At 49.4% G+C, this 12,996-nt stretch overlaps 2 protein-coding genes across 2 annotated transcripts; one reads left to right on the top strand and one right to left on the bottom strand.

Moving 5' to 3' along the window:
* Positions 1-36: 36 nt before the first annotated feature.
* LOC135808480 (uncharacterized) lies at positions 37-6,058 on the bottom strand. Its single transcript, XM_065321678.1, has 3 exons — positions 3,614-6,058; positions 1,748-1,907; positions 37-955 (listed from the first exon to the last, which is right to left on the bottom strand). Exons 1-3 carry the CDS (start codon positions 5,358-5,360, stop codon positions 211-213), a joined length of 2,652 nt encoding a protein of 883 aa, XP_065177750.1. The 5' UTR covers positions 5,361-6,058; the 3' UTR covers positions 37-210.
* A 547-nt stretch (positions 6,059-6,605) lies between these two features.
* LOC135808478 (uncharacterized) lies at positions 6,606-12,381 on the top strand. Its single transcript, XM_065321676.1, has 7 exons — positions 6,606-7,634; positions 8,141-8,309; positions 9,063-9,292; positions 9,696-10,025; positions 10,645-10,720; positions 10,941-11,083; positions 11,646-12,381. The coding sequence occupies exons 1-7, from the start codon at positions 6,978-6,980 to the stop codon at positions 11,886-11,888; spliced, it is 1,848 nt and encodes a 615-aa protein (XP_065177748.1). The 5' UTR covers positions 6,606-6,977; the 3' UTR covers positions 11,889-12,381.
* Positions 12,382-12,996: the final 615 nt, after the last annotated feature.

The following is a 12,996-nucleotide window of genomic DNA, read 5'->3' as shown; positions in this document are numbered from 1 at the left end:
GGCTCCGGTGTAGAACAATAATTATAAAAAGATAAGTTCGCATAAGAGGGCAATACTGGGCCAGATGATGCGGTGGCATGAAATGCAATGAGCACCACAATAATATTACGTCGAAGTATGGGCAATGCCCTCTTTATGGTGATAATTTAGTGTATAACATAGAATGGGGCACATTGGCTCTATTCATAATCATTCTCCAAACCGTGCCGGCTAGGTATCCCGGCGGCTGCTTGCGCGGCGAAAGTTTCTTCCGCTTGTCGTCTTCCTGAACTCCACTTCGATCTCTGCGGTGATGCTGTCGCTGTCCTCGTTATCAGCAGTAGCCGCGTGTCGTGGTTCGGCGGTGGTGTCCGGAGACGTATCTGCAGGAGCTCGGAAAAACGGGTTCTGTATGACGGCGTGCTCCTCCACCCTGGATGCAAAGTCCAGCTGGCTGGGCATCACGGCGGCTTGGTACGGTGCCCCCTCGCCGAACATTGGACTGCACAGGCTTCCCTCGTGCTGGGTCGGGCTATGACTTCTGCCCGAACCTGTACCGGAAATGGGATGGCGGATATGACGGGTGCGCTCGTGCCAATGCCGTTCGATTTCACTCTCCGTGATGGTGTCAAGAGATGGGCCTGGGGAGCTGCGGTGTGTGCGGCTTAGCTGACGAAGCGTTATCGGATGACTGCCAGGCAAGCACTCACTGTCTTGTGGACTATCTATGCGGCGGCCCCTTTGGTCATGGGTCGGTACTTGCGAGTTCCGTACTGGCTCAAGATAGATCGGGTCAATGTACTCACCTGGCTCTGGTGTTTCCGTGTCGATGCATCCACCTGGGGTGGGTGTATCCGGGCCAATGTACCTACCCGGGGCAGGTCCTTCCGGGGCGATGTACTCTCTCGGTCCAAGCATGGCTGGATTGATGTATGCTGCACATTGGTATGATTCGGAAGACTTGGCCTTCAACTGCCTACAGTATTCAGAAGAAAATACAAACACGCCATGCTGTGTACTAGAGGAGAGTGTTCACATTCTTAGCTGTGTGGCTGTGTATGTGGAGAGAGGAGGGGGGAGGGGGGACATTTTAAAAAAGCTCATAATTTGTGTTGTTTATCTTGCAAGATCAACACAATGCAAAAAGCACAGCTGCCAGTTTTCACCTTGAATGTTTGTTTAAGTCATATGAGTTACATGTATAGTGAGCAGAGGGTTTTTATGTCACTGTGCTACACTTTATGTCACTGTGCTACACTTATGGAAATCAGAAGCTAAAATAAGCAAGAATGGTGTGCATGGTACACGCGACCATAGGGCCCATTAGGAGCGGAAGGCCTTTCGGAGTTGTACACAGCAATTTATTTCAATTTTGACATGCATGTGCTGAAAGTGTGCTGGTGGTTAGAGCTGTGCTGGTTCCGGCACGTGAAGACTATACAGGATCACCCGTGTGTAGGGTCAGGTATAGACCTAGAACTGGCAATCTTGTTGCTATGTGAATGGACAGGCCAGTAACTAGGATTTGTCGCAAAGTTTAGGAACTATGATGTGCCCTCTGCAAGGGAAATTATTCCATTGGAGAGAGCACAGTAGATATTCTAGAGGATGTTTTGTACAGACCGTGACTTTTTAGCTTGGACCCATGGGCACGGCTGGATAAGGTTGGAAACTTTCCAAAGAGAGGTGCAAAGACGTTTCCCTGAATCTACTTCAAAGTGTTAGTGGAAAGTGGTGCACACATGGTCCACAGGCTTCAGTTCCATACCTGTTAAAATAGATGACTGCGCATATCAGCAGGAGAATGAGGATGAAGCTCAGGGAGAAGGAAGAAGCTATAAGAATGGTGATGTCAGGCATGCCGTCTCCAGAACTACCATCATCATCATTGACTTCATTCTCCACTGGGTTTAGTCTTGATTGCAAGTCTACAGCAAATACATATACCGTAAAGTCGCGGATAAAAGCCGGGTTCGCATACAAGCACATCGCGGATAGAAGCCTGAAAATCAAACGGGTCAAATGCATATAAGCCTGTCGCGTGTAGAAGCCTGGCTTCCATGCAAGCGCAGATCGGGTGGGTCAAGAGTGCATGCGCTATGTACGGTGCATAGTAAAACTGCCGCCATACCGGTTGTCAGTGGTAGATCTACGCGTGTCGCGCGTAGAAGCCTGGCTTCTATGTGCATAAAAGCCTGGCAAAAATATCAGTGGTGCATATAAGCATGGTTTGCATACAAGCCTGGCTTGCATTAAAGCCTGATGCAGAAAGCGGCTTAGGGGTCGTCCGCAATTATCGAAAGTTTTTTCCAATCCGTAGTAGCTTCGAAAGTGGGTGGGTGGGTCAAGGCCAGTTACGGATTGAAAAACTTCCGAAATGACACGTGCGCGTGCCACGTGTACGTCTACGTGTAGCCCCTGTTTTCCACGCGCGGCTGCGCGCGAACTGTCTACTACTAATACTAAGTATTTTTGTAGTTCTGGCAGTTTCTGCGCCCCCGCGCGCGCTTCCTTGGCTGCTCCTCCTGGGCCGGGGATCATAAAGTTCGGCGCATTCGACGGCGAGTCGACACCTTCTATTTTTGAGTTTCACTGCCTCCTTCGTCCAGAGTACCGTCTTCCATGCACTCCTTTGAAGTCCTTCCGTCTAGCGCTGGCGCTGACGACTGTTATTGACTATGTCCAGACAGGCGACGTTGTTTGGAAAGGCGGTGAAGAAGCAGCCCTTTTTCGAAACCGCTGGTGACTCTGATTATTACAGAACAATAAATTGCTTGTGGCAGTTGTCCAAGACGACGAACAAGGATGGACCAGCACTGATTGAGTTTGTTCCATATGTGTTGCGTTGTGTGTCCATCAATAATATTTTATTACGGACTGGGGGGGTGGGTGGGTGGGTGAGGAAAAATTTGAAGCTACTACGGATTGGAAAAAACTTTCGATAATTGCGGACGACCCCTTATGTGCTTATACGCCCGGCTTTTATCCGCGACTTTACGGTATACAAAATTAATGTTACCGGTATGCACATGACATTACGGAAGTGCGTTTGGTTTGTTTGTATTCAAATTCATGGCTGAATAAAATGGTTGTAAAGACACGTCGCGAAATTGCGGTGAACATACACCTGCTCACAAAAGCTCTCTAAGCTGCATAGTTACACTTTGGCGCACAGTTCTCCTTCACACCACCACCGTGAGTTCAGTCAGGTGGTGGTGTGAAGGAGAGATATATGACGCACTGTGACTTTGCAGCCTAGATTTTGCTAGGTGTGTCTTCACCACCAAAGTATTCAATCATAGATGAATTCCATTATCCTGTAGTCGAATCGAAACATTCATCATGAAGCAGCCAGTTCCAAGTACCCGTGTCTCTACCTCTCGCTGTATGCATGCTCCTCCCAGCTCATGTGCGGACGCCCCCCCCCCCCCCCCACGCACACACACTAGCTCACCCAGCCTGCACCCTTATAAGATGTACAATTGGTACATGTATAGCAAGAACAATAGTATAGCAAGAACATTAGTATTTTGCTTCTTTACCTGCATAGAACACCCTCGACTGACTTCAGAGGGGATAAATTGTAATTCAGAAGGACAGGGGATACCCCAGACTATCAATCACCATTGCTTACCTGTGCTCTGGTCTGCTGTCATGGACAGTGTAGGCATTGCTGCTGATGAGGTGGCCAGCATGTAACTGAGGCTGATGGATTCTGTGTGCGGACCAAAGTCAGCAGTGGCTTGGCTTGGAACTGCTGGCACTGACTTGGTAGGTTGAGTTGGAAGATTGTTAATAGGTTGGTCATTGATCGGCGCCGGCAGCTGGCATACATGTGCATTGTCTCGTCCCGACGTCGGCCTCCGGCTCAACTGGAACGAGAGCAGATCAAAAGACTGGCAGCAAGTGCATCGGATCACTGCTCTATACGGAGTGAGTAAAGCAAACGCTCCGCTGGCCTGGTCTGCAGACGTGGCAAACGGGAGGTTGAACCGTGCTGCAAATTCTGCCATCTGAAGTCGGTCCTCTTCACGCTCACTTCCTTTCAGCCGGTCTGCAAGCAGAGCAATGCAGACAGCATCCAGTAGAGACTGGACGGGAACTCCTGGCTCGCCACTCTGAGGTCTAGTAGAGAAATCCTCGTCATAGAGCAGGATGCAAACAAGTGGGACGTGCGTAGTTACGTTTCTAAAGTGCAGGGTTGTCTCTAGTTGGTAGGTGAGCAGGTCAGGATGTAGTCGACTGGCTATGCGGCAGTCCGCAGCGCTAAGCTTTATACGACCGATTGATACCGGTGCCGTAGCTCCATCGCCCACATGGAGAAAGCGTAGAACAAAGTTATGGCGTGCGCATTCGTTTCGATCTCTTTGCCGGCTTGCGCCGTACGAGATCTTTACTTCAACAAAACTCAGACTCCACGAGTAGGAGTTACCGGGAGTTTGATGGACTTGGTACCAGCTCAACTCGTTCAGAACCTTCTTGGGCTTCGGAACGCATGCATTGGACTCCAGCGGTGTTTGCGCGGCTTGTATGAACAACTCTGCTTTCTGCTCAGATGCGGCGCTAGGAGATTGACTTGACGCAGCAACATCCAGCGATCCATTGGCACAGCGGCTGTACGAACGTTCCATTGTCGGCGGACTGCGTATCACATGTACTCTACCGCCCGTCGTCAGTCCAGCCCTGGCAAACAACGCCAAGTCGTCGGTCACGTTCCACATCATCAGAACGATGTCTGCAGACGGGGCGGCAGCTTGCATGCTATCGTTGCACTCCACCCGTATCAGACCTGGTGAGCTACGTGGAAGCAGTGCTCCCTCCGGCAAATAAACAATCTGCCCCTTTCCCAGCAGCTCCTCATCGCCTGTATCTCTATCCTTCTGGTGCTCGCGAACAAGGATATAATCAATAGCGTTGGGTTCATCAGGTTCAGGATCAGCTAATCGCTGTTCCGATATGACTAGCGTTTTGCCAGATTCTGCAGGTGACATTGCAGGCCTCCCCTGGCCTTGGCGAGCTGGGAAACTGCCTCGCTCCCTGCTTGAAGTTGAAGCTGCAGGAGCCTGTACAACAACATAGGCTAACGTTAGAACGCAAGTCGCAGTGCCAGTGGTGTTGTGAACGCTGATTCTGTCTGGTGGAGGTGACGGAAGTCTGGCCTCAGGGCGCATCCAAGCGAGTTCGACGTATGACCTCGCCTCTCCGCTTGAAGCGCTGAAGTCCGAAATGAAGATTTCATTCACAAGGACACGAACACCATCGTGTGACGTTGGGTTTGCTTCGAGGCTGGACGCGGCACTCGTCAAATACGATACTACCAACCACTCTATAAACAAAACACCCACAAAGAGTGGTCGACAACGAATTCCTGCGTAGGCCATATCTTGCTCACTTGATTGCTCTAGTTTAGCTAAGTAATACACTACACTAGTACAGTCTGCTCGGTGATATGTTCAGCCGAAGCTAGAAAGCCGTTACACAACACTCGGTTCACCACCTTCACGGCATGCTCCGAAGCGCAAGGACGACTTGAAGTCGTTGTCGCTCGAACGCATCCATCCAACAAGAGCGTGCACAGCGGTTAGACGTTGTCACAGATATGCCGTGGTGATGCTTTCCCGGATATTACTACTACACACGTACACGCAACTAACTAACTTTACACAGCAAGCTCTTCCGCGATCCGTTCTGGTATCTACGAGCTTCATTCTCACTTCTTCCGGATCGGAGCACACTGCACTATTTTCACTACGATCGTATCAGTCTTGAAGTCCAGTATGCTGGCTTCCTTCGAAACGGTTGTCGATGAAACGTTGCATACTGCAGAGCCTGGGCACTGGGTCCGAGTGCTCTCAGTCTGCCCCTCCAAAACAAGCCGCGAAGAACTGAGGAGAGAGAGACGGCATTCTGTTGTTCTGCAACATCCATTCCAGAGCTCTAACCGGTGACTACCCCATCCTCCAAAATAATAATTCACCGTTCGAGGACAGCTCAGTCCTGAGATCCTACTCTGTAGTCGGCTCTATCGGTAATCAACCGGAAAACGGCCGCAACAATAGTTACATGAGTGTCCGTACAATCAAGACCTGCAATGCCTGCATATACAGTCGTCCCTCTCTAATCCGGCACTTTATAATCCAGCACCCTCGATAAACCAGCACAATTTTCAGTAGCCAAATGTCCTCTTCATGCACATTGCAGCAGTAAATCAGATTTGTTAATCCAGCACCCTCCCTAATCCAGCAGATTTTCGTGGCACAAATGGTGCCGGATTATAGAGGGACCACTGTACTAATAGTAATACTATATAGCGCATACATGATGCGTACAACTACACTGTACATGTACTTACAAGACGATCAAGTCGTCCATGGGCCTGGCCATGTTGTCGTCAACACTACTCACTAGCTAGCTAGGCTCCATGATCATGTCAGTGAAGTCGACGTCAGCTAGCCGTCACTGCGTCAGTGCAACTACATGGGTATACAGTCATAATCATTGTACTTGTAGAGTACTTTGTACTAGTAGTCATGTAGTTTCACTCGAACAATGATTTTTGCCAACGCCACGGTCATCGGGAAGTTGGCACGTGCGACTTGAGTCTTGTTGTTGATGTGAAAATGTGTCATGTCGCGAACACAGTGCTATCAACTCTTTGCAGATCTACCTCCTCTGTCTTTGGAAGGATAGCAGCACGCAGGGAATTTGTAGCACTTGAGATCAAGTACGAAATTCAGATTCACTCAGTCTCTGCCTGGTGAAACGATCAAACCAGTGAAGACGACGACGACGACAGTCTTGACCCAGCACCCCAGTATTATTTTTTGCGATTATTCATTCGGTGGGATTAGATCTATTTGTCACTCCTGCAGACATAGTTTGTACCCATACATAGCGGGTGGTCCGCAGTCGGATACGGAATAGCGCCACAAGTAATAGTTAGCGACTCAAGGTTCCTGCATGCTAGAAGTGCAAGTAGTCGATTTTGTTACTGCACAATGAGCGGGGATCCTGACCAGAGACTCAAGGAGCTGGACTATCTGCTGCCTCCTGTGCCAGAAAAGGCTGGCCTATACCGCCTGGTGAATGTGGTGGGAAATCGATGTGTTGTCTGTGGCCATGGCCCGTTTGCCCTTAGCAGGGACGGCACATTCGCGCTGATGACGGGCCGGGTAGGAGACAAGCTGACCGTGCAACAGGCTAAGGCGGCAGCACGGCACACGGCCATCTGCATGCTGGCATCGTTGCGCGCTGAGCTTGGCTCGCTGTCCCGCATCGGCAGACTCGTGAGAACGTTTGGCCTGGTGAACGCAGAGCCGTCCTGCGCAGAGAGCATCCCGCTCATCATTGACGGCTTCAGTGAGGTGATGAGAGATGTATTTGGCCCTGAGTTTGGTGTGGGAGCTAGATCGGCTGTTGGCGCTGGCACATTACCATTCAACATACCAGTGGAGGTGGAGGCAGAGTTTGAGTTGAAGCCAGTACTCACTCCGCCCGGCCAGAGTGTACCCGTCACAGGTGGCATGGACGTATCTAAAGGTAGCAGCGGCGGTGAAAGCAAGCACATCTACGAACGCCTATTCGGCATGCCAAGCATCATCAACTGCATCGGCAGCTTCACGTCTCTGGGCGGCTCACGCATGCCGCCAGAAGCGGTTCGTCCTGGTTTGTTGTCCTAGGCTGCATGCATAGTCGAGCAAGTAGTCTGGGTGCCTTATGCACTACTATGTTGTCCTGCTTGAGCGTAGCCAGTAGTGCATCACAGACTGGCTGTGATCACTCCCAGTGCCCGTAGCCATAGCAATGGTCACATGATCACATGACCACTGGACATTTCTGAGAAGGAATCAGGCTGAGGTGTGGAATCTAGGCCTACAGAGCACAGTTACCAGGTGTATGTACATGGCTTGATTGTGTGTTTGATTTGGTACATGTGTGTGTGTGTGTGTGTGTGTGTGTGTGTGTGTGTATGTGTGTGTGTGTGTGTGTGTGTGTGTGTGTGTGTGTGTGTGTGTGTGTGCGTGCATGTACGTGTGCATGTGTGTGTGTGTGTGTGTGTGTTGTGTGTGGTGCGTACACGTGTGTGTGTGTGTGTGTGTGTGTGTGTGTGTGTGCGTGCGTGTGTACATGCGCGGGGTCACACATGCATGCATGTGAGCAGAGCAAAGCGATGGTGGAGGCCTCTGAGCACTTCGTTGACTTGAACCGACTGCAACGCGAGTGCGGCAAGCGAATTGCCAAGCTGTGCCGGTGTCCCACTGGCTATGGTGCATTCCTCACCACTGGAGCATCTGCAGGTCTGGCAGTGACTGTTGCAGCCTGCATTGCAGGTAAGGGGTGTGGGGCGAAGTCCAGTCCATCACATCAACATTGTCCATGGTATTATACGACTCATAACTTACTTCGATCAATGGCCTACTAACACGCGTGTTAGAAACTTGGAAAGCTTGGCACAGTGCCATGGGTTCATCCAGCCACACATTGACACCAAGACTTGATGACTTGAGTAATGGTATAGCTACTGTATAGGCTGCTATAACATTCTTTATGATGGTACAGCCCAGGACCAGTAAACCTTGGCACGAGAATTTAAACATGAAGAGGCAAGGCCAGAGAGGCAACAGGGGACTGAAGCTAGTATGCACCAGCAGTGACCTGGCTGTAATGCATGGCTGTACCATACAACCGGACTGAATGTCGATCGCAGTTGTAGTCGGGGCCTTTTCAACGTCAACTATGTTATGAGTCTCCAGTTGGGAGAGCAATGTGTGATCTGATAACTGTATTGCTGCTACTCAATGGCTAGTTCCAGGCACCTAACTGTATCCATGAGCCCAAACAACAATGTCCTGCAATACCACAGCACTCTGCAGTGCAGGTTTGCACCATAGTCTGCACTGGGATCACGAGTACCATAAAACATTGATAGTTACAAATGATCCACTTATCTGGCGTGACAGTCAATTTTTTCTTCGGACTTTTTCCCTTTTCTATTCCCTCAACTAATGTGATTTTTTTAATAATAATGGTCCAGAAAAAATGATGGCGATCTTTTTTTTCATTGTACATGTACTCTTTTATAGGCACAAACCCAGATCTAATCCACCGTCTTCCGAAAACCTCCAGCAACGACAAGCGCATTGTGATCATGGACGGTGGCAATGACAGACGCTGGGCTCAGTCTATCGAGACCACTGGCGCGCAGATATGCTACCTGGGCACGGAGGAACAGCCGATGTACGCGCGCCTACTGTCATCCGAGCTGTCCAGCCTCAATCGGGGCCTGCACGCCTGCATAGTGTTCTATGACAAGGTTTGTGTTCTATGGCAAGGTTTGTGATCCTTGTGCAGTGAGACAGTTCAGTTTACAGTGCACCAGATAGAACATTCCATGGGATGTAAAGTACCATTTTTGACGACCCTGCGTTATACACCTATGCCAGCTATTTGACCTTGGATATGAAGTACAGATTTCTGTGGCCCTTGGAAAAAGGTTAAGCTAAAGTGTCACCGTAGTGTTATTGAAGACACTTGAATCATTCACTGTCCTTCTGGTTACAATGACCTACGATGTGCTTTAAAAGTGTGCTCCAGGGCTGTCGGGGAAGTACCTTCTGTAGTATAGTGTGATGATGGATATCCCTTTAAACGGTCAGTATGACTGACTGTCATGAAATCCGTGATTTGAAAAAAGATATTCTTTCGTATTATTTCAGACTCTTGCGGATGGAAAGGCAATGTCACTCGAGGCAGTGCTGAAGCTGGCTAAGGCGTACGGCGTGCCCGTGGTGGTGGACGCGGCCGCGCAGGTTCCGCCGCGGTCCAACCTGTGGCACTGGACGGAGCGCGGCGTCGATGCGGTCATATTCAGTGGTGGCAAGCAGCTCAGCGGCCCGCAGACCAGCGGCATCATCTTGGCCAAGGAGGAGCTGCTCGAGGCCATGCGCCTCAACACGTCGCCGAACGAGTGCACCGTTTGCCGACCAATGAAATGCTCCAAGGAGGACATGGTTGGACTGGTCACGGCTGTCGAGAAGTATATGCAGGTGCGGGGCAAATTGCCTATTTTGAAATGCCGTCTGGCCTAGTGTTAGTAGTCAGACTTTCAGTCACACATGGTGGGGTAATTACAAGATCGTTGGTCTTAACCATTCATTGTTGGGGTAGTATTTGTATTTGCGATAACAAGACAAAGCCAGTTGATTTGGCACAACTTACCAAGGTGACAGTGTCTGCTTGTCCGTGCCCACGTGTGCATGCTTTGTTTTCGTTCCCTCTTCGCTGCTCAAATTGGCGACAACCTGCTTTTGGCTTTGCAATCACTCTTCAAAACCCTGTCAAATGCCAACTAAATGATATACTTTACTTGGGATTGGTCAAGATGACCAACTCACTAGTTCATATGTACAGTGGAAGTTAATGACCATCCCACGGTGCAAGCAAAGCAAACTGGGTCTCTGTAACTTAGTATAAGTAGTTGGTGTCCAAGCCAGCCTCTATGCATGCATACATGTGACCTGTCACGCTTGCCAACGGCACGTCACTTTGCACAGCCACTACATAGTCATTGCTGTAAAAAAAAAAGGCGACCACTGCATGTGTGGTGATCGACGTTGCACAGCTAGCATCTGGATCTGCTCTGCCTTTACTTTGATTGCACTGCAGGGCTCGGATGATGAGGACTTTGCTCACTACAGGAAGGTGCTGGAGACTGTGACCAAGAGACTGAGCAATGTACCAGGTAGATTGCATGTTGCTACATGTTCTTAATCCAAACCTGAACAACCAGTAACTGTTAGTGTGGAGACATCTACATTATAATGTATTTTAGGTTGGGCTCCTATGTATATTGAAGGGGGCTAAACTTTATTGAAATTGTACTGCCATGAATCAGACCCTCTCGAGGCAAGTCAACTGAGTGATTCCGTGTGGCCTGTTGCTTTTCTCCTTTGTTTTGATAGGTATCAGCAGGATACGTGTTGTAGAGCGTTCAGACGGCGCGATACAGCCCAGCTGCATACCTAGACTGTACATCGACCTGAACCCACCCGGACCGCACTTCTCCGAAGCGGGCCCTCTCCAGAGCAAAGGTGGCTTCATGAAGGTAAGCTATAGCCTGTATGTCTACGGTGGCCGGTCAGGGCCAGACCAGACCAGACTGAGATATACCAGTACTGGCAGTAGAGCCCATAGCTCTAGTGAAAAAATCAAACATTTGCTTTGTAAATCATGAATAGCTGTGTAAGCAATTTCCCTGAACACGCTGGTCTATTCTGTAGCTGTTGTGCTATCTTTCAAGCCAAAGTCAGCTGCACTGGCTTATGGGTGAGTAGGTAATAGTGATAGAGAAATACTTTGAGCGGGGGTTGAGCACTGAGAAACTTACTTGTAACGCCATCACATTCAGCTTTAAAAAGCTGAATGTGATGGCGTTAAGCTACAAAGAATTAGCACCGCGGAAGAACATGTTGGAGATCTATCTTGTACCGGGACGAGAGCGATAACAACATGCACGCTTAGTCGTTTACGATATCCATCACTTGCATTGGACTGACTGATTTGAGCCATAACACAGTATGCGCATCCACCGTACACCGATGCCTTGAATACTCTTGTTGATGTTGCACTGAGAAATCACGTTTAAAATTTCTATTTTGCATTTTCAGGATGATGTAGACCATGGCAGCCCATTGACTGTTCGGCCGACCGACCCACCCAAGTCCCTTGCACACCGTCTTGCCAATGGTCAGCCGTGTGTTGCCATCAATACCACCGCAACGGGCGTCATCTTCAACCCGCAGCTGCTGCGACTGGACGAGGCCGCGCTGGCCAGTCAGCGCCTGGCGGAGGAGTGCCAGAAGATGGTGCAGGTCGGCGAACTGCAGCCTGCTGACCAGTCCAAGCTGTAGTGGAACCCGCTTTACTACTAGTGCATGCAGATTTCCAATCAGTGCAGATGCTGAGCTTGCTGGCCAAAATCATTGCTCTGACTTTAAACTAGATAGTAGATTGGCCCTACACTGCGTCTACACTGTGTCCACACACATGTTTACAGGCTAAGACTAGGAGGCTGCGAAAGACTCGGCCATCATTGTAATGTTCCAACTGTTGCTGGCCCGCCCCTGGAGATTTACTTGAAATACCGACCAACCGTTTGCCATAGCTGGTCTATCGCACTCCAAAGTAACTGGTCCATTACTAATCTTTATTCTACTTCAAAGTATAGTATTTCTGAGGTTTTACGGATCACATTTCGTATGTACTGAGAACATTGTTTCATTCTATTTCAGTGCAGTACTGCTATTATCACGCACATGTATGTACTTTGAAGTACATGTGTTCATGGTTGTGTATCGTATATTATTGTACAACTGACTCTTGCAAAAACAAGGAAAAAACACATTCTCTCTCTTGCCCCCCCCCCCCCCCACACCCACCCTTTTCTCTTCATTCATCGGGCTGGTCATGATTGTGCGTGTATACTACTAGAGTACTCAGTAGTACCAGGGAGTAGTAAAATACTCCCTGGTAGTACTGTAAAATGCTGCACTTTTTTTGCATTTATTGCATACAATTAGGGGAAGTATACCCTAAAATCAAATTTTCACCAGTTGTAGTCTTCTGGGTGCTGAGTCGAATGGTCTTGGTCCGAGGAAGCTGCGACGCTCCCTTCCTACTTGAATCCCAATCGAACTCGCGCACTTCCACCGAAACTGGGTGACTGCGCCCTACTAGATGGGGATTTGTATGCAAAATGTCACTAAAAGCGCCATTTCGTTCTTATAAAAGCACGGATGACCGCGATTGGCCCATATGTTGTAGTCTTTTGGACGCTGAGTCGACTGGTTTTGGTCCGAAAAGGCTGCGATGCAGCGTTCCTCCTTTATTCCCAATCGAACATGGTTGAACAAGCGGTCACGTGCTCCTGCGTACACCAGTCACCTGGTCACCATGGTCACCGTGCCTGCAGGGTACAACTTACTAGCCTGTTTGACCTTTTTTGGGTGCAGTCCTGTC

Source organism: Sycon ciliatum, chromosome 2, assembly GCF_964019385.1.
Source record: "Sycon ciliatum chromosome 2, ocSycCili1.1, whole genome shotgun sequence".
NCBI lineage: Eukaryota > Metazoa > Porifera > Calcarea > Leucosolenida > Sycettidae > Sycon > Sycon ciliatum.
This window is presented reverse-complemented; position numbering and strand designations above follow the sequence as displayed.